Raw genomic sequence first — 25,816 nt, 5'->3', positions numbered from 1 at the left:
ACTAATTATGTTAATCTTTTATTTCCAGTATGAAACCAGTGCACATTTGGACACGTCAATGAACATCAGTCATATTTACACGACAAAAAGATATAAAACATTAGTAGAAAAATAACAAACTGCACTATTTAAAGCGACCAACATTTGTTCTTGCAGCGACTTAAGGGAGCATCAAAATACAGAGGTGCGGACAATAGAAAAATTACATCGGAAAATATAAAAAAAATAATTTATATACTTATAAAAATCACTGGTAATCAAAAATTCAACAAGTGTGATACTTTTTACATGGGGGTAAGGCATGGACATTTTTGGAATAATATGGAGACAAATTCAGTCGGTCAGTGGTCGGACTACTTTGGGTCGGGCTGGAGGGAAGACGAACCTAAAAGGACACAAACGCATAGATAATATTAGAAAAGGCAAACAAACAATAGTAACCGAGCTACAGTTAACACAAAACCAGTGCTAATGCTCTCACTTGGATTTATTTGAGTAAACATTTTAACCACTTTTCCAACTGGCTGCTATTAACCTCGGCTAATAAAACATTGTTCATCAGGACAACTGTGCATTTCTTTAAAAATAATGATGTATTAAAATACAACATCATAAGGTTTTGTAATCAAAGAGAGTCATATTTTTTTTCCGAAGTAAAGTAAAAGCAGTGTAACAATAAACAAGTTAGAAAACATCTTCAGATGACTATGTCCCACCTCCAGCCTAAATACGGGAGAGTAATCCAACAGTGAAAGAACATGCAAAGCAGATCTTCCAACATCAACAAAAATACGCATGAAACAAGACATGGAAAAAAAATTCAGCTGTAATGAAAAACCAGACACATGATCAGTCGGTTGTCAGCACAGCTGTCACTCTCTGGTCTCAGAGTAAATGCTCTGCAGGGTTTTGTTACCTTGACCCATATTTTCTATATATCCAGCACATTATATTTATTTATTCAGTTGAAGTGCTCAGTTGAGTATGAATGCTCAAATAAAGTAAGAATGTTTTTAATATAGAAAACAGTTATCATTAGCCTTGTATGTCATCAATGACTGCTTTATCATTTCTCAGGCATAAATGAGCACAACTTCTCAATACAATGGTGGTCATTGTCATCAAATCCAAGTTGTAGGAATTTCCCCAGCCATCAGATAAAAATACCTCACAGACAAGCTAATTGATATACGATGTCAACCAAACCTGCAGGACATGTACGTTCCAGACCAGAGTGTTGTCATCCCTATTGTACTTCACTCAGTGACTGCTAGCAAGTCAGTCCTGTGAAGTGCATTGTGCTGCTTTATTGTTTGGTGGAGTGAGTAGGTTACACTCACACTCACCTGGACCATAAAGGTAAAGGGGCGACAAGCAGCTCAGGTACAGCCACGTCCTATTCTCCTGCAGCCAGCGCTGCCGATAACCAATCATATCAGGGGAACAGGCTGACTGTATCCTCCTTTCCTCTTTAGGGGGCAGGGCTAAATGAGTCTTGTTTACTAGGTTGGGAGATGATAGAGCACAGGTTTTGTGGGATTTCGAAACATTTTTCTAAAATGGTCCCCGAATGTGTCAGACCGCCCATCACAAACATCAGAAATTATCCAAGGGTGACTTATTTTGCATCGATCTCAGAAATAGATACAGAAATGTGTTGCTAATGATGGATGAGTGGAAAAACACTTTCCAGAAAATAGTGACTTGACTAGGAGACATGCATGTAATGTCGAGATCAGACTACACAATATTTATTTGTTTTAAGAGAGTCATTAGGTGATGATAGTCCTAAATTCCTGCCACCACTTGGCTGTGAGACCTGATTGATAAAATGCTGGTTGACTTGTGTGACAAACTGTACATGTGAGTGTTCAGCCACGAGCGACCGACTCCTGACAGTCCTAACAAGTGTTAGTTTTGTGCATAAAACAACGTTTGCATACACAGAGCCTGCAACTATTCATAGTCACCGACCTTTGGCAGTGAAGTTGGTCAACTAGAGGCTGACGTCACACCCACAGTTGGTTAATATAGTATAATGCTCTTGACACAAAGAGTGAGGAATCATGTCTTTTACTATCACCTGTCAGTTGTTCATAAAAAGTGCTCTGTGGGGCACGATGGTGCTCGATGCTCTTTTTCATCCGGGCTGTTATTAGGCTATGGTGTAGTCTGATGTCAGCATAACCGCTATAAAACATAAACCCAACGATCCGTGACATCTCCCAGTCGGATAGCTCTTGCTACTATTCCTATTAGGTGCCCAGAACCCATCAAGTTGTGCTTGTCAACGTTTGGTTACCATCACCATAGTAATTTCTATCTGGAGCAAAGTGCAATGAATAAAGAGACAGTGAGCAAATCCCTTAACTACTGAACTAAGTTAATCATGCATCCTGTGTTTCCAGCAGCCACTAGATTTATGACATTTTTTTTTAACAATGTCCTCCCCGGTGGTACATTCAACCCACCTTCACCTTAATGCTGCTCACCTTGCTTGGCTCCCACCAACCGCTGCTGGACTTTCTCTAGATGATGGATATATTCTGTCAGGGATCGCTCTGGATCCTGAGACGTTCCACCTGAATGCACTGAGACCAGAGTGGTACTGGAGTACGACCTGAAGAGGTAAGAGAGCTCATTAAAAGAAAACAAACTTTATTCAAATCAAATATTTGTAAAATCGTTAACTTGGGAGTGTCAAAATACAAGATAATTAAATAAAAAGAAGCCCAAACCTGTTGTTCAACCTGAAAGGGGATTTGCTGGGAGGAACAAGAGCTGACACAGTGTCTCTGTGGACGGCATCGCTGTCTCTGTTCCGCGAGGAGTCAGAATTTGATCTTGGCTGCTGCTGCCTTAAAACTTCAGGTTTAGGGCCCGTCAGAAACATCACAGTTAAAAATCCACCCACTCGTACAAACACACAGTCAAGTAATACATATTATCAAAAACTGAGTACACAGAGCTGACCTGGTGCATGGCCATTGACAGCCCCAGAAAATGATAATTTTCTGATCGCTTTCTGCCATTTCCTGGTCAGGAAATTCATCCTGTAAAATAGTGTGGATGGTTATATTCATGCACAAGGCTGGGTTTACTGTTAAATCTTCATAGTCTAGGGATTTTTTTTCCTACCTTGAGACAGCAATGACGACTTGTACTACAGCTCTAAATCGTCCGAGGGGTCTGTGTTGGGAGGAGAGGGCGGCAGAGGGTCGTGCTCCCATTCGGGCAATGAGACACAGTGTGGCTTGCTCGCACTCCTGGAATCCTCCCAACAGCAGCAGCAGGTAGCGCTTCTGGTACACCAGAGCTTTCCTGAAGCTTTCAGCACGCAGGTAGCGCCCGTACAAACGCTGCAGCTGCAAACCAATGAACAGACGTATTCCCCATTTTATTACTAAACACTAAATTTGTTAAGTGAAATTGGCCCAACACTGTATTCCACTGATATTAGTACAGAAAACAGCACTTTAACAGTTTGTTGGATTCAAAAATGATGTCACTTCATCATGTGTGTGTGTTTGTGTTTCCTACTGACCTTGCTGTTGCTGGTCACATCACTGACGGGTCTGTTTTCTGTTTCTGTGGTGACCTTGGCGAGCTCGTTCTCTGTGCGACGCAGCTGTCGCTCCAAGCAGCCGAGTCTGTGTTTGATGGTGGCTTTTTCCTGACTCAGTGATGTCACACGCTCTGTCAATTCAGAGTTCTCCTTCAGTAGCGTCTCCAACAGCTTGGATGATGACATGGATGGTGTCTATGGTGGGAAAAGTATGCATTTTACAATTAATACAGACTAAACGGAAGTCAAGAATGAGTGACACGCTTGGTCAAAAAGTTTCTAGTTTTTTCACAACAGAAATATAGTTTCTTTTTATACCACAGGCAAGAAGCACTTGAGTACCTGCTGGTGCTGTTGTGAGATTACTGCCTGGGCATCATCAGTCCGGTAGTTAGTGGGGAGATGCTGTGAAAACGCAGCTTTGTGTTGCTGTCCTGTGGTCCGTCCGGACAGCCTGTGAGTCGCCATCTCTCTCTCGTCTCTTTCCAGCTCTGCCAGAGTGTGCTGCAGATCCTGCATACGCTGCTGGTCCTGCTGCCTCAACAACTCCAACTCACACTAAAGATAGAAATGTTTGGAACAAGGTGTGTTTGTATGCATCCAAAATGATCTTTGCAAAGGAAGTAAAAATATCAGATATGCTGTAGGTTGATGATATCTTACCAGTTTGTTATTGGTCGTCTCCTGTCGCCTCTCTCTCTCCATCTGCTCCTGCATCACTTTCCTCTTTTCTCTCTCCCACTGCTCCTCCATCTCTCTCTCCTTGTCCTTCAGCAGTCGAAGTCTCTCCTTCAGCTCTGCCAGTTCCACCCCTTGGTGTCTGGAACGCTCTCGCTCCACCTCTAAAGCATTACTGGCTTCCTTTTTCTGCTCCTTCAAGGTCTCCATACCAATACGATGTCGGGTGGCGGCCTCTTGCTCCCTCTGAAGCTCCTCCCTCTTCGTTCTGTCCTCCTCTTCCCATTTCCTTCTGCTCTGCAGTAGCTCGGCCCTGAGTTTGTTCATCACAGCTGCCAGCTCCTCCCCCTGCCGTCTCTCCTGCTCTAGCTGGGAGCGCAAGTCCGAAATGAACTTCCTGTCTGTGGCTGCATCGGCCTCATGTCTGCGACTGACCTCATCCACCTGCCTGGAGAAACGGTCTCTTTCTTCATCAAGTTTCCTGTGACAATCTGCAAGCTTAGAGTGAATGTCAGTCAAGCGAGATTCTGCTTCAGTCAGGAGGCGCTCAAGACGAGTCTTTTCTTGCAAGCTGAGCTCTTGTCGGTGGGCAGAATGCTGGTGTTCATCTTCCATCTCCTTCTGAGTGTCTTTGAGGCATTTTTCTAGCAGCACGCTGCGGGACTGTTCGATCTGAAGCTCTCGTCTGAGGTTGCTGCAGGCCACCATCTCCTGCTCCACCTGACCCTTTAGAGAAGTGATCTCTGACCTCTGCTTCTCAGTAGATACTTGTTCAGCCTGCAGAGTGAGAGGGTGGTGCGAGTCATCTTTCAGAATACAATCTGTTTACACAGTTTACAGATAAAATATAGAAACACTGCATAGCTATATTATGGCCATGACCAAAAGTCTTCATCTTACCTCTCTCCTGTCTGCCTCCTCTCTGGCTTTACAGACACTCAGAGCTTTCTCCTGCTCCAGCTCTTGTTGAAGCTCCTGCAATCTGGTCTGTTCCCTCCTCAAAGCTTCCTCACCCTCTTCTACAGCCAGCCTGAAGAAAAGGACGATAAAAAAATCAAACTTCTGCTGGTGCATTTTGGTAGATTGGGCTTCAAACTTTGGCAAAAAACACTAATTTTTAACTTAAAAATTAGGATAAATAATAAAACTGATGATTTATATATTATTTTGATTTATGGAGATGGTGTGCTTGAGAGGTGTTAATTAGAGCATGCAGTATACCCGAGTGACAGTAGTTTGTTCTTTTGTTCTTGCTGAATATCGTGGGCACATTTCAGTTGTTTCTGGCTGTCCTCCAGCTCCGCCCTCAGTTGGGATCCAATCAGTCCATCAGTCTGTAGCTGATCTCTCTGCCAGTTGTCGTCACCACTGTAATCAGTCTGAGGAAGAAAAAAAAGAAAGTGATCAGCACAGGTAGTCCCACAAATAGACAGGTTCAAATATTAAGTTGAATTTCAGACATCAAATACCTAAATGAAAAGTACAAGAATTTGTAATATCTGTACAAACTTTGTCAACAATATAGCTTTATACAACTTGCTAATGATTTAAAACAATAATACTGTGGAAACTCACTTGTGTGTGTCTTTGTGCCATTCGACAGAGCAGCTCTCGGAGAGCGAGCACAGTATCCTGCAGCGCCCTCTTTTCCTGCTGCCAGCTCATGGGGGGATTAAATGATTTATCCCGGTGGTCCGCCAGAGCAGAGCTATCTTCAGAATGATGCTGCGTCTGACTCAGTGAGAAGGATTTTAAGTCTGAAATATGAGGTTGGGTTGAGAGTGCTGTGCAACGCTGGGACAAAGTGAGAATTCTGTAGCTTTCTTGATTCACTTTCTTCAACAAGACCTGTGGCGAGACAAAGGAACTTAGTAATTTTAAAGTACCCATAAACCTGAGTTTAACTATCAATTGTGTGTGAAGCCTACCTGAAGCTCGGGAGACAGCAGGTCATCACTGAAGCTCATACTGCCTGCAGCGCTGTCTGTGGGGTTCATTTCTCTGGAGCGGAGATACTGAATAAATTGAGCATCCAGCCTTTCAGTGTGTTCCAGCTCCATTTTCAGCCTCGCACCCAACTCTGAACTAACATCTGAATCACAAACATCTGAAACACAAGAGGAGAACACAGTTTAGTCTATTTTAGAGTAAAAACATTGAGTATGCAGTCTTTAAATATCTGTCAGTGACCCACAGACAGGTCAGTACAGTGTAACTTGTCAGATAAGACGTGTGTATATATATATATATATATATACACACACACACACACACACACACACACACACACACACACACATAAACAAGTTTATTTGTAAATTGCTTTTTCCATACTAGGAACAAAAGGCATCAAGGCAAAATGTAAAAGCAACAGATAGAAGTTAAAAAGAGTAAAATGGAAAATAAAAATGAGAAATACAACAGTAAAAGTCACAGGGAAGTTGGCAAATCTTCAACCGGAGGTTAAATCATATATATATATATATATAGGTGCCATGTCAAGGCAGAGTAAACAGCTCTGATCAAGTCCAGTTGCCGTGACTCAGATGACTGAAAATAGTCACATACTACAGTCATACAGCCACGAGGCTGTGGAAATACTCACTGCTGCCATATCCATCACTGGCCAATTCTGGTGCTGACAGTGAAGAAGTGGAGCCAAGTGGAGATGAAGGTGCACTTAGGTCAAGTCCATCCAACTCCTGCACCTAAAAAAGATTTGCATGCATTTAACCACTTCAGAATCCAAGAGATTAAAGGTTTCTTACAGCAGCTCAGAAAATGTAGCATGGATGAAAATGTTACACTGCGTACTTTGTCAGCATCCAGTGAATCCAGCATAGAGAAGTTATCGGACACCGACATGGTCCCAGGAGAGTGGGTGCTCAGTGTGGCCGGTTCTGGGGTGATGGTTCTGGAGTGTGGAGGCTCCATTACAACCCTGGGAGAGGTTTTGACCCGGGGGAGATCCAGGCCTGTGCTGTTCAGACCGCTGAGTTCAGACAAACGAGAACCGAGAGCAGAGGTGCGGAGCCGTTCGGGGATTCTGTCCTCCGAGTTGTCGAGTCTCCTTAAAACCTCCGGAGAGCTCAGAGTGGCTTCGTCACGAGAAACACTCACAACGTCCTCAAAAGCTCTCTGAGAAATATCTGATGGTGAAAGTAAAAATAATCAATATTAAAACATTGTTTGCAATTGGTTCCATTCCTGATGTCCTGAAGCCTTAAATTTCTTCCATGTCATTGCTGTGTATGTGCAATCCTGTACATAAATGTAAAGCACACCTTATAGATAGAGTACAAAGACTTATTTAGGACTCACCCTTATGTGGGTATCCCTGGTAGTGATGAACTGTGTGCTGTTGATGACACTGTTCTCGGAGTTGCTGTAGTTCTCTCTTCTGATAGGCTAGTTCCTCTTCCTGTACAGTCAGGTCCTCCTGAAGACTTTGAAGTTCTGCCTTCAGTCGTTGGTTGTCAGTCTCCAGATTGACAAGGACACGGTCTTTGGTCTGGCAGACAGAAATGAGCGATATTAAAATCCAGCTGTCAAGTTCATTGTAACAAGACTCATTCACACCGTTATCCATCTTTTATCTGATATTCTGTGCTCTTCAATTCCCACCTGTCCTTCCTCATGCAGTTTTTCAGCTTTTTGCGTACTGGTACTCAGTCCCTGTTTCACTGCAGTCAGGTCCGCCCTCAGCGCCTGATGTTCTGCCCTCAGCCTGGTGAGCTCAGCCTCCTTTTGCCTCAAGGCAGCGTCTGCTTTAGCCAGGGTCACCTCGGCATGGGTCTGAGAAAAAGGAAAACAGCCACAGTAACGATAAGTATCATGATGATAAATTTCCTGGACTGATGTAAACATCCACAACCCTCCCTTCTCATTTTTCTCTACGGCTTTTCAGAAAAATAAATAAATCGTTTCACATGAGCGCAAGGATAAACAGAGTTAAGTACTTTGCAGTCTTACAGTCTATTAATGAGGATTGGTAGAAACATATTCAGTGTTTACAGCTTATTACTAAAACACACTACAGTGCATTGTGACCAGATCGCCACAATAGAAAGACATTTGCCAAAAAGCAAAACCAAAGTTCGACTGAATGCAAAGTCATACTGCAACCCAACAGACATAATTATGCTTCATTTTCAAAGACAACAACTGCTTCTTACCACATCCTGCCAACATGTGACCAAAGAATTTAGAAATAAAGTGCAACGGAGCTTTAAAAGCCCGATCTACCATAGACTCTCCTTCTGTTTCCTCATTTCCATGTCACTTCCTCTGTGCAAGCAAGATTCTGCTATCAGAGCTGTAACGCGTCACTGCAGTGACGCCCCTAACTAAAACCAGATGTGGTCTTGCCTGCAGCCGCTAACACAGCTGTATGCTAGGAAAAAAGCAGAACAAAACCGCAGAAATATATTTCCCGTCTGGACCTGAAGCTTGTTGAAGCAGGTTTACAGAGCTTTCTGAGAAACTTTGATACTTTTGAAAACTTCTTGATTTTCTTCTCCCTTTTCTGGCCAGATTAAAGGTGCAATCAGTGCTTTTTTGAACACATAAAATTGGAGACAGGTATACACAAACATAATTATAGTTTAAACAACTGAAAAATAAGGGCTTTTTTTTTTACTGCTGGGTTTAAATTAATGATATAATCAAACACCTGAACAAAATTTAAAAAAAAAAATTCATATTTATTAAGTTTATATTATTTATATACCATTTATTAAATTGAAAAGTGATGAGAAGGAAGAATTTTGGTTTACATGTTCAGTTTGTACCTTTAAAACTAAAAACAAATGACACAGACACTCACCAAAACTTCCTTTTGACCCTTTTCTTGTCTCGTTACTTTTTCATTGAGTTTAACCGTCAGGTTCTGGATGAGGGCTTTCATTGAAATCACTTCCTGTCGGAGTCTTTCAATTTCCACCTGGAGTTGACCCTCCCTTCTCCTCAGCGCCTCACGTTCAGCAAAAAGTTCTCCCTTCACAGTCTCGAGGCTTGTAATCCTTGTCCTTGCCTCAGCAACCAGTTCCTCCATGTCCAACACCTCTGCTCTTACCTCCTGGACTTGCCTCTCCAGAGTGAGGCTGGTTTCTCTGAGGGCTTCCATTTCTATTTTCATCTCATGCTTCCTTATTTTTAGAGTCTCGATCTCCCTCACTCTCTCCTGGTCACTCTGCTGCAACTCCAAAACCAGAGAGTTGAGTTGGGCTTTCTCCTCATGCAGGGCGCCTCTCTCATCCTCTGACAGTTTCTTTTTCTTCCTCTCCTCCTCTGCCTGAGCAGTGACCTCCTTCAGCTCAGCTTCCTTCAGGGTTAGGAGGCCTTGGAGTTCACCTGACTTTTCCCTCTCAGCTTTGAGCCTCTTTCCAAACTCTTCCCCATGTCCCATGTACTCTTCCTCTTGGGTGAGCAGTAATCGCTCCAGTCCCTCTTTCTCTGCCACAGCAGTGTCAAGCTGACTCTGAATGGCCTTGAGACGGGATCGAAGAGAATGAGAGGCGGCAGAATGACTCAGACTAAGCTCGTGCTTCAGGCTGTTCGGGCCTCCCCTCCTCTCTTGTTCTTGGATAGTATAGTGGTGAGGTTCAGGGCTGGGAGCAGGTGAAGGATTGATGCTGTCGCCATCCTGAGAGTCACTGACTTCATGCAGGTTGGGGCCCAAAGTGGCGAGTTCTGCCTGCAGCGTACTGATGACTTCATGAAGGCGCTCCTCTTCTTCCTGTTTGTCCTGGCGCACTCTTGTAATCTCAGACTGAAGATGTTCCACTTGTGAGCTTAGATCCTCAAACTCAACCTCCAGAGCCTTTTGTAAGAGATCAAAAGTAAACAATTACATTAAAAAAAAAAATCTGCTGCGTGCCCTCCTACACTGTCTGCAAGTATTTGGTGTGTGCTTACACTGACTTTGTTGTCCCTAATATTCTCCAGCTCTTGTTCCAGTCTTTGGATCTCGCTGTTGAGGTGGTCGATCTCCTGGTTTTTCTCCTGAAGAAGAGCTGAAGGAAGGGTCTCTTCCTCAGTTTCCTCCACCTCGCTGTGTTCCTCTTGTTCTTCCTTGAGTATGGTGAGGGCAGACACATTCTCCTGTCAACAGAGTTGGGCATACCAGTTAAATCAGGATTCAGTTCTAATTTATGTAAATGTAATAGTTTGGATTGAAACATTGAATTTTCATTAAAGAGTCAGTTTCAACCACAGATATGTCCCTCAAGCTGAAAAAAAAACAATTATTGGACAGAGGAAAATTCTGAATGAACAGTATTTAAAAGCAGAATTGATTTTGTATTAGGATTACAATTAAGGGAACACTTAAGGGAATACTTGGTACATATTAAATATGATGCACATATATATATATATATATATATATATATATATATATATATATATATATATATATATATATACACACACACACACACACACACACACACACCCCCTCAATAAGACAATCGTATAATATAAAGACAAAGTAATCCTTACCTTCAGGGCAGCTATCTGTTCCTTGAGGTCATTAACATGTGCTGCATTCGTATTCGTTAGTAGCTCCAGCTGCAGTGTGAGGTGTTTTAGCTCAACCTGTTTGATGCTCAAGTCTCTCTGCACATTCTCTAGCTGACCAAGCAAGACCTCAACCTGAGAAAAAGAACATTGCTTATTAAATAAAGACTCAAAAACAATATATGCAAAGTGCTATAATTTCACCAGCGAGACTAATGGTTTTTAAACGATGGATGATACCCATACATATTTCAACCAAAAGGTGGCACTGCAGCCAAATCTGTCAATCAACAACCACCACTTATCTGTCCCAAATCATCTTGGCTACGGTAAACCGCAGCTTTACAAAATAATCTAACAGACCTCTTGCTCTTTGCTCTGTAGACTCTGCTGAGCAGTATCCAGGGCATCCCTAAGCTCCTGGGTGGGGTCACGCATGTTGTCATGGTAACAGTGTCTCGTCTCATCCACTTTGGACTGCAGGGCTGAGATTTGAAGCCTGCTGGACAGCTGCTGCTGCTCCAGTGCCTGCTTATCCTGACAGGAACAGAAGTTCACTGAATTCTTGAGGCAACAACAAAACAAAAAAGCCAAGTGCACACTGATTTATAATCTAAACTGAAAGAGTGCATGTTGTTCTTACTTGTGTGAGCTCCTTCTCTCTCAGCTTTGCTCTGTGGAGCTCTTGTTCCAGTTGACTGACAGATCTATTACTCTCAGCACTGTTAAGCAGTGCTTGCTCCAACTCTCTGATTCGCCCGGCCAGCTTGTCTATCTCCTCATTGCGTTCTGCAAGATCGCGTTGGGCTTGCTGATTGGCTGCAAGCAAAGAGGCATGGTCCTCGGTCTTATCTTTGATGACAGCTTGGAGAGTCTCCACCTGCAGAGACAAAGGTAACATCATTTTAGATAACAAATCTCCATAGTTTTAAGGAACAGAGTTGGATTTTCAAACAGAAAACTACTCGTTTTAAAGCTAAATAAGCCATTCCAGATCTGCAGCCACTGAGATGAACACTGAAGTTAAGCCATTCCAGAGAGAAGGGATGTGGAGATAAAAGACGAATGAAGCATGAAAAAGAAGCAAATGAATATTAGCAAATGGACAATGATATGGGAATGACAAGCACAAGCGAAAAAAATAAAAAATTAACCTATGGATGATTACACGGTAATAATGATGTAAAATGCACACCATGCACAAGAGTCAGAGGAGCTAAGAGAAGTACGCTATAGTTAGATTTCATACCTGCAGAACCAAGTCCTCAAACTACCGCAATCCATTCAGCACAGGGATAAACACATGGCAATAGTCAGACTCGTTGGCAGGCAATGCATTCATCACTTCAATTCAATCAGCAAAACATATCAAATCCACACTCACACACTTCAAATGCAACGTTCTTTTACTATCTTTGAGTGCTGTATCTGAAAATGGAAATATTTTGTATACGTCTGGTCAAAGACATTATTATCCTTCTTCAGGAATCAAATGTGAAAATAATAATAACATCTAAAGGTGATACTTTGCTCTATATGTGATGTCATCTCTCCTGGCGTTAGTTAGGTGATGCCTAAACGAGAATATTCACCTTTACACTGTGTATATATTATTACACATTTTCTATTAAGTTAATGGGCCTCACCCTGTCTCCCTTGCTTTCCAAACTGGCTGTCTGTCCGAGTTGGGTCTCAAGCCTGCGGATTTCCTGCTGGAACTCGTCTCGCTCATGTTCACGCTCCACCGCCTGCTCCTATATGCATAAGAACAAATTGCGTGAAAGACTGTTACCACTGCATTAAGCAGCAACATGAGAGGTTGTCTCTGACACTATCAAATAACAATAGAAAGACATTCAAGTGATAATACAAGATACAATAAAAGCAGCCTGAAGTGTTTGGAAAGCTGCAAATGAATGGGACAAATAAAACAGCAGATTTATGACGAATTATATTTTGGAAGTGTAATAAATGCCATATTTTTAAGCTTTCACATCATTTGAATTGGTAAAAACTCACCTCTATAAACTGACGGTTGTGTTTCAGCTGTTTCTCAAGTGCTTGGACCTGCTGGTGGAGGTCTTCAGTGTGGGTCTGGTGGTGCAGCTCTGACTCCAGGCCCTTGGTTTCCTGATCTTCAAGCTCTCCCTCCATGGCCCTGAGGCGCAGGGACAGCGATTTGTGGTCCTTCTCTGCCTGCCGCTGCAAGTCCAGCCTATCTTGGGTCAAACGCTCCGTTTCTGCCAGCAAAGCTTGAAAAATAAAGAGAGAAGAGCAAGATTAGGACATTTGTTTGGATGTAGATGTATACACACAGAAGAAATTAAAACGCAGACAAGGCATAAAAGAGAAGTTAAATACCTACAATTACACATACTGTGTCTTGGGAAGTACAACAACAACAACAACAAATGACACAACACTCCAAGAAGCTTTGCTACAAACTACTGGCAATGGTAGTATAACACAACAGCAACCTCACACAGCACTGCAAATATATTGCATATTCATCCCCACCCCCTCATCACACACTCATACTCCACTCTGACCCACAAACCTGCGTCAGGATCTAAATTGAGCCAATGGCCTACGGAGAGAAGACACATCTGAGCACAGATATTACATAAGTGTATGGTCGAGCTTTCCAAGTGGTCACGTAACATTCTATGCAGACAGACACACATGATTTCATGCTTCTTACACTCACCTTTTTCCCTCTCCCCAAGCCCAGCAGAGAGATGCTCTTTCTGGCGGAGGAGAATTGTGTGCTCCTCACTGAGCTCCTGATGCTTCACTCTGAGGCTGTCCAGCTCTGCGGTGAGGCCCTGCATCTGATGCAGCTTCACCTTCAGGTCCTCCAGCTCCTCCACAAGCCTCTCTTCCTGATTCTCCTTCTGCTGCAGACACTCCTCTAGAATTGCCTTTTCAGCCACGTAGCCTTCCAGAAGCCCTAAACACATCATGCAAAAGCAAAACGTTTAAATTGAAAGTAAAAAAAACAAAAACAAAAAAAACATATTCCATACACAGCAACACAAATAGCAGATTTAAGTTTAAATATTAGTGCTAGAGCTGAGTTTGGAGCTTAGGCAGAAGAAGGCGGTGTGCGTGTTTGCTCTAACAGGACTTGTCTTATGTTGCCATTGACAGAAACACGGTGCTCACCCTCAGCCTTGTGCAGCTCCAGCTGGAGATGACTCTTTAGCTTGGCGTCCTGATCGAGCTGCTCCAGTAAGAGCTTGTGCTTTTCGAGGAGTTGGGCCGCATCTTCTTTGCCTTGAGAGAACTTCTCCTCCAGAGAAATGTGGACATTGTGAGTCTGCACCAGCTGGACAAAAGTGAGAATCCCATAATTACAAGCCCGTTAAAAACAATGTAAAAACAGAGGGGAAAAATAAAAAAGGGTTTTGCGTAGGTTAGTGAGGGATTAGTACATCTATGTATCCTTTACCTGTGTATTGGCCTGGTTGAGCAGATCCAGCAGTGTGTCTACAGTGTGACGTAGTCTGCTGCAAGCATTAAGAGCTGCTTCTTCTCCCTCAGGATTGATCTTTGTATCTGAAACCAGCAGACTCTCACAGAGCAGATGTGTCAGCTCCAGGTCCTCTGCTGACAAGTCTGCAACTGAAATACCTGAGAGTCAAAACTAAACTAATTAGTATCTATTCATATCTTAAAAAAAAAGAAGTAAGAAAAGTCTTCTTGGTCCCTGAAGAACTTATTCTACCCATATGATTGACAAGTATATCTCTAACATAAACCTGTGATCCAGAGTCAGGAGAAAAAAAAAAAAAAAGAAAACAGGTTGACCAACCTGATTCTTCTCTATCTTTGTTGCCCGTTGAGCTCCTCTGTTGAGTTGCTTGCTCAGATGTTTTGGGTTTGGCACTGATCTTTTGTCCAATCAGGTCTTCTGTTGCTATGACGCTGCGCAGCATCTCAATCAGCACCTTCTTCAGTGTTTCATTTGCATGATGAAGCCTGTGTCTGGGAGAACAAGAGTTACACATCAGACACAGATAAACACATAACAAGGCAAGTGCATGACCATGTTGGAAGTTTTGACAAGTGTCTCAAATATTCCTGAGAAGTCAAAACCAATAATTAAAAAAGGCAAAAATTCAACAATTTAACTCGTTATTTCCAGTAAAATTTCTGACATGGGGTCCACTAAAGTGACAGCAAGATGTGCAGGGCACAAAGTTAAAACACATTGAACATCACTTACCTTTCCTCTTTAGCAGTCTGCAAATCATCAGTGAGCATCTTCAGAAGGTTGCCCCCCTCCTGACTCTCTCGCTCTCTTCGTTGAAGGAGGGTGTCCAAGGTCTCCATCTCTGCTCGTTTCCCTTCTAATTCTCCCTGCAGACACCCAACCTCTGCTCGCAGCTGGAAAAATGAACGAGGGGACACCTTGTTAATTTTTACTGACAACTATGACGAACCCAACAACTTTTTTTCTCAAATTTTTTATGGCTTGTTTAAAATCTACCTATGTGTACAAGTGAATCCCAGAAAAGGAGAGAAATAACAGACAGAAACAAGGCATGGCAAGACATTCAAACCCAAATTAATATCATGAATACCTCAGACACAGGTTCAATGCCACTTCATTCAGTTTGTTAATAAAACATAGCAAAGTCTCAGTAATAAGAAATGACAAAACCACACACACGCTGTACTAATCAGGCATCCTTGGCAGTAGGACTCTGCTTAAGCTCGAAGTCAGTGCAGCAGTGACGCAAACCAATTTCTGGATAAAGTGCCATATATTAAAGAGAAAGAGCTAAACTGCAAGAGTTTTCTTCCAGATCTCTCGTCATTTTCTTACCTTTTCTTCCTCGGCCTCTCCATTCTGTCCCTCTCCTTTCACCATGTCTTCCCTCTCTTTTTCCCCCCTTCCTCCCGCTCCCTCCCAGCAAACACCTCTCATGTAGCCACCTGCCTCGACCAAACAATACTGTTGCCGTGACAACAGTACCCTCCCAACCACTCTTAAGCTCTCTTTAGTAACGGCACAGTGACGTGAGGGTGGATGTGTGTGTTAATATTGTCCTATAAAGAGTCAAGCTGGACAGCTGCCGTGGAAACGCATATATACAAACAATAGAGACTTTACACCTTCTGTAATGAGACTGCTCATGGATAGAAAGAATACATTTAAGAATGGGACAGCAGAAATAATACATTCATTAAGTGAAGGTAAAACAGCTATTTTGTTATTAACTAAGAGGATACACGCAAACAATTAACTTAAAAGTTTCAGTATACTTCAAAGCACCACAACAACCCACAACAAATCAGTGAAGCTTTCTTCAGAGTTTGACAAAATACATTCAAAAGGTTTAAAAAAAAAAAAAAAAAAAAAAGAGCAAGAGAAATGTGTATGAACTAAAAAAAAAATTAAAACATCACTACCAGCCAGGACTGCCAGTCATGATTTTTTCTGTGATCATTAATCTGCTGATTTTCTTTAAATAATATTTGTCTACAAAAATGAGAAAACAGTGAAAATGACAACCCTGTAGCCCAAGGTGAAATTATCAGATGTTTAGTTTTGTCAAACCAACAGTTCAAAACCCAAAAGATATTTATTTAACTATGTCATGAGCCAAAAAGCAGGAAATCTCCAGTTGAGAAACAATTGGGAAGTTTTAGCATTTATTGCTTAAAAAATACATAACGTTTGACCTCCGAACACACAAACATAAGACCACCAGATTTGTATTGTGATTCAATAATATGAAAATCTCTTTTACAAGATGTAATCTGATGTAAGGGAAAGAAGAAAATCTAGTATATGGATGTCATGCCTTAGCAGAAATATTCATCCTTCACTCCTAATTCTCAGACTTTCTATTTTCAACTACCCTTCAGTTTAAAAGTCACTATAGCTTCTAATTCATATCATAGATTGAACACCCATAATACTAAATTTTTTTCTCGGGCCTGCCTAGACTTGCCTCTTCCAACTAAACAGCAGGTGACAACCCATTTCAAACTTCCTATCTGAACAAAAAAACAAAACAAAAATCTATATAAAAACCAAAGTATTGTGGACTATGTAGTGATTTCATGTGTGTTGTGTGCGTGCGTCTAGTACCTGAGCCACCACAGCGTCTAGTTGCTGCAGCTGGGCAGTGAGCTGACTCATTTTGCTGGTGTAGCTCCGCTCCTTTTCCTCTTGTTCAGAAGAGAAACTCCGCCTCAGATCTTCAAGCTCCGCCTCCTTCTGCCCTTCAAACTCCGTCTTCAAAAAAAGGAGTCATGGAGATACATGAATTAAAAGATGCAGACCACCAACTTAAAAAACTGCACTATACAGTAGGTTTATTCATCCCTCAGATGTCTGGCCATGTCTCACCAGCTTATAGCTGACTACTGGCTTGCACATTTCAGATGGTCAAATGCTAAATGTCTGAAAAAAAAATAAAAACTACCTTCAGCCTTAAAACCTTCTGCATCAGAGGATAAAAAGCTTAGACCCATCCCATTTAGCCACTGTTCAGATGGCAGCAACACGAACACATGCACGACCCAGCGGCACACAGATTCAGAAAACAAAGAGACAGACGGACGTGAACACTTCTACATATATGATGGTGGGATTACGAAAAAACTGGGTTTGAATAAAGCTCCAGTGGGACAGAGTCCAAGAGAAAGAACTATCCCGAGCAATGAACTGGTGCAGCTGGGGCTTATTGAGGGCAATGCCGCCGCCGCCGCCACACACACACACACACACACACACACACTACAGCTCTCAATAATCCACAGCTATTACATAATAATGTTTTAAACATGCACTCAGAGTCAAATAAATACAAAACTTGAAATAAATGAACTGGGGTAATCAGATGTAACGAGTTAAATGAAACAGCATGGCTGCTTCAAAAGACGTTTTTAATTTAAGCGCTTAATTAAAAAGGATCCCTCCAAGCTGTCTCTTTCTTTTCTCATCTGTCCCAAATTTCACCCGTTTTACCTTCAGCTGATTAATCCTGTCCTGCAGTCGCTCTTCTGATTGGACTTTGAGGAGCTCCGCCTCTTCTAGGAAGTGTTGACGTTGCCTCGACGACTCCTCTTCAAGCTCCCTACGACATGCCTCCAATTCCCGCTCAGAGACTCCTCTCAGCTCCTGCAGCAGACACGTGTATTTCTTTAATGCCACAAATATGCAGTTTCAGAGATAAATAAAATAAAAAATATCCCAATAAATACTCGGTGTCTCACAGAAATACACCATTATAAAGGATGAACAATGACTCAGTGTAATTCCTTCTCTAATGGGCTGTCACGGGGACCAGAGCGTTCTATTAAAAGCAACTCGCATTTCAGAGCACTTTGAACTTTCAGTCACCCTGTAAAAAAAACACACATCAAAGTAGTGTGATGCTCACTCGTGCGTTAAACACACACCTGTAGCTGGAGCCGATGCTGCTTGAGGAGTTGCTCTTTTTCAGTAGTGTAGGTATGTGAAAGCTCCTGTAGAGAAGAGCCGTGTTGCTGCTCGACTTCTAAAACCTGAGAGAGCGCACAAGATGTAAAAACAAATCAAATCTAGCTCATTATGAAAACGTTACCTGAAAAGGCAAAAGTGTCCAAAACCTGACTCCTATGATAACAAAGGCAAATTGATGAAAGGACAATTTTTCATTGCAATAATAATAATAATAATAATATAACAACATATTGATAGTGATAGTATAGCCAAAACGCATTACCGATAGCCTTCTCAACACATTCTCTTATCAGTGGCAGTCAGTGCTTGCGACGACAGTGAATTTAAAGATATCAAACTTTGCATTCGAAAATTAACATTTTCCCTTTATGTCAGCACTACTGACTATGCCATGCAATTATATATACCCATATAGTGATGACATTTAAACCATTGTAACGGGGCACTCCGATTTTGGGAGACTGGAAAACCAAATGTAAGGTAGTACCTGCTTCTTTAGTGTCTCCAGCGCGTCACAGTGTTGAGTATCTAAGGCCTCTTTTTGAGCAGCCAGTTCAGTCTGCAAGAAAAAAATAAAATAAAATCATGCAGAAACATTATACTTTTGTCAACAGTAGAATTTTCAAAAACAGGTATCTTTGTTTATAGACAGAATAATGTCATTAATTAGCTGTATGCCAGATATTAGCCAAGGGTCCAGCACCCATCTTCATTTCTCACCTTATGAACATGGCTCAGCTCTGCTGCCATGGCTCCAAACTTCTCCATGTGTACCCGAGTCAGCTCTTTCCTCAGTTCCTCCCTGATGGACAGCTGCTCTGCGGTGTGACGCTCCATTAGCCGTTTATGTTCTGAAGTCTGGAGATTCAGTTTTTGATAATGTCTCTCTTCAAGCGGCACCATTTCATCACGCAGTGTCTGAGATTCAAAAGACAATGGCATTCAAAATGGCTTTCAAAGAAAAACTTAAAACAAAGGCTGTGTAGCTTTGAGGCATTTCAAGCACTGCTTAGAAAAGGCTCAACATTATATTTTCTGTCTCTTTACCTGCACTTCCTTCAGGTAAGTGGCCTCCAAAGTATCCATATTACCCAGCATCCTCTTTTCCAGTTCATCCCTCTCTTTCTGGTGTTTACGAGACAGTTCTGCTTCTAAAGCCTCCAACTGAGCTTGATTGGTCTCCTTCAGATGTTCAAAGTCTTCCTTTCGTTTGGAATTGAAGGCTGCTTCCAAGGCAACAAGCTCAGCGTTGTGCTTAGATTTGAGCTCAACGGCCAAAGCTGCAAGCTGATCTCTGTGACTGGCACTGAGTGAATCTAGTTGTGCTTTGTGTTTGGCATTGAGTGTGTTCATATCGTGGGAGTCTTTGTTCAGCAGTGTTGCTCTCTCATGTTCCTGCTCAGCTTTAAGTTTGTTCTTTAGCTCTGCCACAGACATTTCATATTTCTGGACCAAACACTGCTCCGACACTGCTTTCTCCTCTCTGAACCTGAACAAAGACAATAAAAAAGGAGCCAAAACTATTAAAAGGATTTTCAAGGTTTTTAAACCAGTGCTATCAGTAATGATAAATGATAACCCTTTCCAACTCTTGAGATTTAGGGTAGTGAGTTTACAGACCATTTCCTCAATTGAAAATGTAATAACTTGGTGTTGGATTTTCATTAAAAAAAAAAAAAAAATATATAGTTTTTAGGAAACCATGTTGGAAATGATCAGAGCATTTAGTTCTACATTTTACATAATAACTAATTAAGAAAAATCAACAATTTTTTTAAACACAAATAAACCAACAATTACTCTGCGATCTAATCTTTGACAAACTCCTAAACCTCCGGCTACAATCAAGACTCTAAGGTCTTGATCTCAGACAGCGCTCACCTCTCTTGAATTTGGCGTAGCTGCTCTTCATGCTCCTGCTGCAGCAGAACAGTGAGCTCCTTGATTTCTACAGACATGCGGTTCTTTGCCTTTTGCAGCTCACTATCGTACTGAGCCTCCAGTCTCTGTCTCACCATTAGGACCTGTGGGCCTAAACAACAAAACTATGAGAAACTGATGGAAAAGTATTGTTTAAATGCATTTCATTTCCAAAATATCTAATCTCATGGGATCTCGTATGTCTTTAAAAAATTCGTACTCTCGTCATTGTCCAGTGAAATCTGTAGAGACTTTAACTTCTTTTTCTCTTCCCGAAGTGCTTTTTCAAGGCGTGTCCTCTCCATCTCCATCTCCCTGTCAAAGTCTGACCTCAGGCCAGAGATCTCATTTTCGTGCCTCTCTTGAAGCTCTTTTCTCAGTTTCTTCATATCCTCCTGCACATGCTCCCTCTCTTGTTTCAAGGCTTCCTCGAGATGGGCGAGCTCCACAGCAAACTCCCGCTTCAACTACAGCAGAAAAGAATGTATTAAATAACATGGTTTGAACGGTCTCACACTGTGTATGTGTTTTTATGTAACTGCATGCTGCTTTATAAAAGTACCTTTTGCATTTCTGCATCATGCTGATTACTCAGGGCAGCCAATCTGTTCTTCAAGGTGTGGATGATAGTCATACTTATCTGAAGCTCCTCAGTGTAACACCATATCCTCTGTTCAACCTCAGCCTGATTAAAAATCACCAAAACATTGCATTAAATGGCTCATAAACTCAATGTTTGATTTGTTTTTGCATATATTACACTATATTCCTCACCTCAACCTGCCTTGCTGCCTCCATATGTACTCTGGTAAGCTCTACAAACAAGATAGTTACATTTTCTTTTAAGTTAACAACTTTACAATACCAAATGGAATGTTTATTTATATTATTTCATAAAATAGTATGCGTGAAGCACCTCGTAGATGACCGTCAGAAAGTTTGGCTTTGACTTGCTCTAAGTCCAGTGCATGACGAGTCTTCATATCCTGCAGCTCTTCGTAGTAATGGTCAGTGAGGTCTGAGCGCACCTGATACACAAGTAATGGTATAAAACAAGTCAGTGAAGGAATAAAAAGGTGCTGTTTGCCAATAACCACTTTAAAATCCTAGCTGGTGTCTGACCTCTCCCAACTCTTCCTTGAAGGAGAGAGCCAAAGAGGATTGCAGATTTGAAAGGTCCATTGTGTGTTGCTCCTCCAGCTGAAGCCGCAAAGTGTCAAGCATTTCCTGAAAGATTTAAATAACATGACACTTTATATCCCATGCGAAGAAGAACAAAGACGTAACTGCATCACAAACAACTTAATTTTTTTTTCTTTATTTTAAAACATAACATTCATGCATTACTGATAGCAGGTCACATACTGTGCGTGAACCTCTTACCTTTTGTTTCTCCTGTTTTACAGCATTAGAAAGAACATCTTTCTCCTCCTCAGCTTGACCTTCAGACATGGCACTAAAACACAGACCAAATAATTATGTAAGAATGCAAGTGGATGAATCTTATCTTACATACAGACAACTGACATACCCATCATCTGTGGTTTTAAGGAGAGATTCCTCCAAGGCACCTTCTACCAGCTTGATTTGGAGCAGAGCTATTTCCTCTTTGTAACTGTCTTCTGTTGAATGCAACCGCTTCTCAAAATACCTGAGAGAATGAAGGTAACACATGTATGCTTTGTGGGACAGAGTAGCCTGACCAATAAACAAAAAACTATTTCAGTGACATCATTGATTTGAGATTTCAGTTTATATTCTAAATGTTATATTTCAAAACATATCAAATTTCGAGAATAAATGCATCAAGACTTTAAGTGTGTTCCCAAGTGCCTGCTTGTGATCTCATACCTCCTCAGGCTTTCCAGCTCAGCCTCATTCTGCTCTTTAATTTCTTGTTTTTTCTCATTAAACTCTATCTTCAGACGTTCAATGTCATCAACACGAGATGAGCGAGCTAGCAGCTGCTCCTTAAGCTCTGCAAGATGTTGAAGGAGAAAGAGAAATAGGTAATAACAAAATAACTGGAAATACACTCATTCATTGGATGTCAGAGTTCTTAAAAGTTCTCTTTTCCTGTGTGTCATCACTTACAAAGTTAAAGGTAACATTCGTGGGTTTTTTATTTTTTTTATTTTACATACTGCATGTGGCCAGTCTTGAATATCTTAACTGAGTATTTAAATGAAAGCAGAGATGGTGGAAAAAAATTCAAAATTCAAATAAAGAAATTCCAAGGAGACGTCATCCCGGTGTATTAATCTCACCTCCCAACTCCTGACGACTGGTCCTCATGCTCTCCAGCTGGGTCCACAGGTGACCTACTTCTTTTTCTGAGTTCTGTTTGAGCAAGTCCTTCTCCTCCTGTAGGCGCAAAACCTGGTTGACAAAGAAGAAACAACATTTTGAAAAATAAAACATTATCTCTAGGGATTTTAAGATGGATGTTATGGGCAGAAATACATGTCACTAGAAAACTTAATATGAATCATTTATATTTGAATTTGAGTTTTAGACTACATATTGTAAAATTGTACAATTTAAATACTGAAGTAGAAACAATTGTTCGCTGCTTGTTTATTCCAAATAAACTAAGTATGTGTCAGTAAATTTATTTAATTATTGTGAGAAACTTATTTGGTTCTTGACTCCATGTGTTAGTGAACTCACCTCTTGCTGCAGTTGCTGCTCTTTCTCCTCTAGGCGGAGTGCTTGCTGCTCTTTCTCCTGCAGCACTGTCTTATGACTAGAAACCAGCTCCTCCAACAAACCTAGTCAGTATCAACAACACAGGAAGAAAACCATTGGCAATTTGTATGAATTATGGCACTCAAAAACATGACAGGTAAAAATAAATAAATATATAAAGCAATATGTTACATATGAATGAGCATAATTTAATATCACACACTAATCCTTGCACATTTTTTTATATTTGCAGAAATAAGGTATTTTTAAAAAAAAAATGACTTCAGAAGATTGTGCCGGCTTTATGGAAGTATGCACTCTGGGTGAGGAATAAGAGGAGAGATGCAACTCACAGGCAGCACCATTTCTGTCAGCCCAGGCTAGTTTCAGCTCCTCCTCTCGTTTCTGGGTCTGTTCTTTAGTGGAGGTTTGGTGTTCCTCTAGTCTGTCCTTTGCTTCCTGCAGCTCTGCCTGGGTCTGGGACAGAGCTGCCTGGGCTTCACTTAGAACTTTGTTGGTCTCGGTGAGGGAGGCCCGGGCACTGGTGAGTTCTGTCTGGGTGGCAGCGAGGGTGTTCTGAACCTCTGAGAGGGATGTTTGGAAGTTTGCCTGGGTGCTCTCAGCCTGTTTCTCCCACTGTGCCCTTAGAGCCTGGAAGAAAATGGCAGCACCAATGTTTAAAACCCTTAATAGCTTTTCAAAATTGCAGTAATAAAATGAAATATTTGCATAAAAATTTAATAAAGCTTTACCTGTATCTCTTTGGCCTGCTTTTCATCCATTAAAGCTCCCTCTTCAGCAACACAAGCTTCCCACTGCTGCCTCAACTCATCTGAAAATACAGGCACACAAAAGGATTCACGAGGTGCAAGAGTGTGAAGGTTGCATCTCTCATTGAACTATGCTTTTACTGAACAAGCTACTAAAGAATGAGGGTGATTCATCCGCAGCCATAATGGTCCACATGTTGAGCAAACATGTCTGACTCACTAATTTCTTGTTGGTGCAGTTCACGCAGTCTCTCCTGCTGCTGCTGGTTCTGTTGGGTGATCTGGTCCAGTTCTGATTGATGGCGGGCCTGCAGGACAGCACTTTCCTGGACAAATGTTTCCCTCATGGAGGCCTGGACCTTAATGAGAGCAGACTCCTGCTCCTGCTGCAGGTTTACTGAAGAGGGCTCCAGTTGGGATGTGTGGGCTGTGGTCAGGCTCAGACGCAAGGCCTCAAGCTCAAAGGTCTTTTGCGCCTAGAGGAATAAAACCACAAGATATAGTTTGTTTGCGATTTTTTTTTTTCCTGAGTCAATTTGTGACTGCTTGTGCATGGAAAGCAAAGGATGCGTGTTACATTGAGATTGTAGCCGACACCATTTCCACCACAGCTATTTCCATCGGGTTCAAAGAAGAACAAACCTCTAAATCTCTGAAGTTACAGAGGTACCAATACATTTTTGTGATTATGAATTTGTTACTACGCAAGGTAGGAAAAAATGGTAAGGAGACAGAAAAAAAGTGATATTTTCCAACATGCATAAGGCTTTGTGTTTGTATATGTTACCTGTGCCTGCAGCAGTTCAGCCTGGTGGGCAGCCTCCATGCTCTCCCTGAGGTCCAGGGACACATATGTTCTGAGCTGACTAACCTCCTCATTGTGTTTGGTAGTCAGCTCTGACATCATCCTCTCATGCTCACGCTCAGTTACCTGAGGAAAAGGCAGAATAAGGGTAAAAAAAAAATTTTTTTTTTTTTTTTTTTTTTTTTTTTTAAACATGAATTATATAGGTAAGATTGGTAAAATCATGTGAGCACTTCACTCTTGGTAAGGAACGCTCCAATAAAATCTCCTTTTAGCGATACCTGTTTGATTAGGCTGATCTGTCGCCTCTGTTCTTCCTCCATACTGGCCTGTTGCTTCAGCAGCTCTGTCTCCAGGTGAGCATTCAATTCAGAAATCTGGGCATTCAAGCAGATAAACATATCAAGGGAATTACAAGCAAAGAGAAAAGTATAGCAGCAGGTCTGCATAATCTTCATTTATTTTATTGAGAAAAAAAACATTTAAATGCAAATCAAATTACTCGAGAGTGGTACATTGGTGCAGTTTTTAAATCCCACCTCTTGTTCATGTTTCTTCATCAGGTCTTTAATCTCCTGCTGGTGAGATTCCTCAAGTTTTTCTGTAGCCTCCTCCAAAGTCAGGTTGTGCTTCTCCATGACAGCCTTCATCTCTTCTTCCTTCTCCTTCATCCGCTCTTTAAACAGATGCGTCACATCAACGAGCTCTTTCGCCTTCTCCTGTCTCTCCTCTTCCCATTTCTCCTTCTCTTCAGCAAACTGTAAAAATAAATGGGTATATCATATGAATTGCTGGACATGAGTAATTCAAATAGTGAATCATATGCTATGCCATTATATCTCACCTCAACATCCTTGGCTTTCAGCATGTTCTCAAACTGTTCAAGTTCCTCCTCGAGGACTTGTTCCATTTTTTTTATCCGTTCATCCATCTCTTCTTCTTTTGTCCTGTGCTCAGACAGATCCTGGGCCTCGTCCAAACGGGCCAGGTTTTGTCTCAGACAGGAGATCTGAGATTCCAGCTCATTCTTCTCTTTTTCCGCACAATTCAGACTGTCATTGCTTTTCTGCAGCTCTTTTTGCAGTCTCTCCACTTCTGTTTGGACATTTTGAATCGTCACACGTGTCGTTTCAAGCTCCTTTAATACCGAGTCAAGCTCCGTAGTCCTTTGACTTAATAGGGATGATGTGGTTTTATGTTCCATTTTTGTCTCCTGTAACTCTGACATGAGATGCTCAAAGTGGGCCTTGAAAAAAAGACAAGAAAATAAGTTAAACTTTTTGTTGAACACAAATTTTTCTTATCAATCCCCAGCCTCTAATTTTTTTAGTACAAAAGTGTTACTGCTGCTCTAGTAAGTAAACAATTGTGTGCAGTGACTAGCATGTTTCTATTCTTATTAAGTTGCT

The 25,816-nt window shown here is 41.6% G+C and overlaps 1 protein-coding gene across 7 annotated transcripts in view; it reads right to left on the bottom strand.

Moving 5' to 3' along the window:
- Positions 1-5: 5 nt before the first annotated feature.
- The window catches only part of pcnt (pericentrin), a 33,721-nt gene continuing 7,910 nt past the window's right edge, over positions 6-25,816 (bottom strand). For 2 of the 7 annotated variants that reach the window (XM_069152562.1, XM_069152566.1), the window contains 53 exons: positions 25,252-25,653; positions 24,947-25,165; positions 24,689-24,784; positions 24,390-24,533; positions 23,823-24,078; positions 23,585-23,664; positions 23,186-23,483; positions 22,815-22,915; positions 22,412-22,523; positions 21,996-22,122; positions 21,676-21,795; positions 21,528-21,600; positions 21,267-21,371; positions 21,061-21,172; positions 20,919-20,959; positions 20,707-20,829; positions 20,365-20,611; positions 20,106-20,256; positions 19,272-19,713; positions 18,945-19,142; positions 18,712-18,783; positions 18,182-18,286; positions 17,748-17,900; positions 16,866-17,012; positions 14,991-15,151; positions 14,577-14,749; positions 14,214-14,395; positions 13,928-14,090; positions 13,470-13,712; positions 12,782-13,014; positions 12,409-12,516; positions 12,012-12,032; positions 11,406-11,642; positions 11,126-11,299; positions 10,745-10,897; positions 10,160-10,345; positions 9,069-10,064; positions 7,868-8,038; positions 7,565-7,754; positions 7,058-7,392; positions 6,849-6,951; positions 6,172-6,350; positions 5,819-6,091; positions 5,465-5,622; positions 5,144-5,273; positions 4,229-5,020; positions 3,908-4,123; positions 3,545-3,760; positions 3,139-3,365; positions 2,974-3,053; positions 2,739-2,865; positions 2,493-2,620; positions 6-385 (listed from right to left, as the gene is read on the bottom strand). In XM_069152562.1, the coding sequence (XP_069008663.1) occupies positions 354-385; positions 2,493-2,620; positions 2,739-2,865; positions 2,974-3,053; positions 3,139-3,365; positions 3,545-3,760; positions 3,908-4,123; positions 4,229-5,020; positions 5,144-5,273; positions 5,465-5,622; positions 5,819-6,091; positions 6,172-6,350; positions 6,849-6,951; positions 7,058-7,392; positions 7,565-7,754; positions 7,868-8,038; positions 9,069-10,064; positions 10,160-10,345; positions 10,745-10,897; positions 11,126-11,299; positions 11,406-11,642; positions 12,012-12,032; positions 12,409-12,516; positions 12,782-13,014; positions 13,470-13,712; positions 13,928-14,090; positions 14,214-14,395; positions 14,577-14,749; positions 14,991-15,151; positions 16,866-17,012; positions 17,748-17,900; positions 18,182-18,286; positions 18,712-18,783; positions 18,945-19,142; positions 19,272-19,713; positions 20,106-20,256; positions 20,365-20,611; positions 20,707-20,829; positions 20,919-20,959; positions 21,061-21,172; positions 21,267-21,371; positions 21,528-21,600; positions 21,676-21,795; positions 21,996-22,122; positions 22,412-22,523; positions 22,815-22,915; positions 23,186-23,483; positions 23,585-23,664; positions 23,823-24,078; positions 24,390-24,533; positions 24,689-24,784; positions 24,947-25,165; positions 25,252-25,653 (10,311 nt within the window). In that variant the 3' untranslated portion in view covers positions 6-353. The remainder of the gene's footprint in view (positions 386-2,492; positions 2,621-2,738; positions 2,866-2,973; positions 3,054-3,138; positions 3,366-3,544; positions 3,761-3,907; positions 4,124-4,228; positions 5,021-5,143; positions 5,274-5,464; positions 5,623-5,818; positions 6,092-6,171; positions 6,351-6,848; positions 6,952-7,057; positions 7,393-7,564; positions 7,755-7,867; positions 8,039-9,068; positions 10,065-10,159; positions 10,346-10,744; positions 10,898-11,125; positions 11,300-11,405; positions 11,643-12,011; positions 12,033-12,408; positions 12,517-12,781; positions 13,015-13,469; positions 13,713-13,927; positions 14,091-14,213; positions 14,396-14,576; positions 14,750-14,990; positions 15,152-16,865; positions 17,013-17,747; positions 17,901-18,181; positions 18,287-18,711; positions 18,784-18,944; positions 19,143-19,271; positions 19,714-20,105; positions 20,257-20,364; positions 20,612-20,706; positions 20,830-20,918; positions 20,960-21,060; positions 21,173-21,266; positions 21,372-21,527; positions 21,601-21,675; positions 21,796-21,995; positions 22,123-22,411; positions 22,524-22,814; positions 22,916-23,185; positions 23,484-23,584; positions 23,665-23,822; positions 24,079-24,389; positions 24,534-24,688; positions 24,785-24,946; positions 25,166-25,251; positions 25,654-25,816) is intronic. The other 5 variants (XM_069152563.1, XM_069152568.1, XM_069152564.1 and 2 more) reach the window with 4 other exon arrangements.

Source organism: Embiotoca jacksoni, unplaced genomic scaffold (assembly GCF_022577435.1).
Source record: "Embiotoca jacksoni isolate LCO1_2020_lvr unplaced genomic scaffold, fEmbJac1.0.p SCAF_18, whole genome shotgun sequence".
Classification (NCBI taxonomy): domain Eukaryota; kingdom Metazoa; phylum Chordata; class Actinopteri; family Embiotocidae; genus Embiotoca; species Embiotoca jacksoni.
Note: the sequence above shows the minus strand (reverse complement) of the source record. Positions and strands in the feature narration are given on the sequence as shown.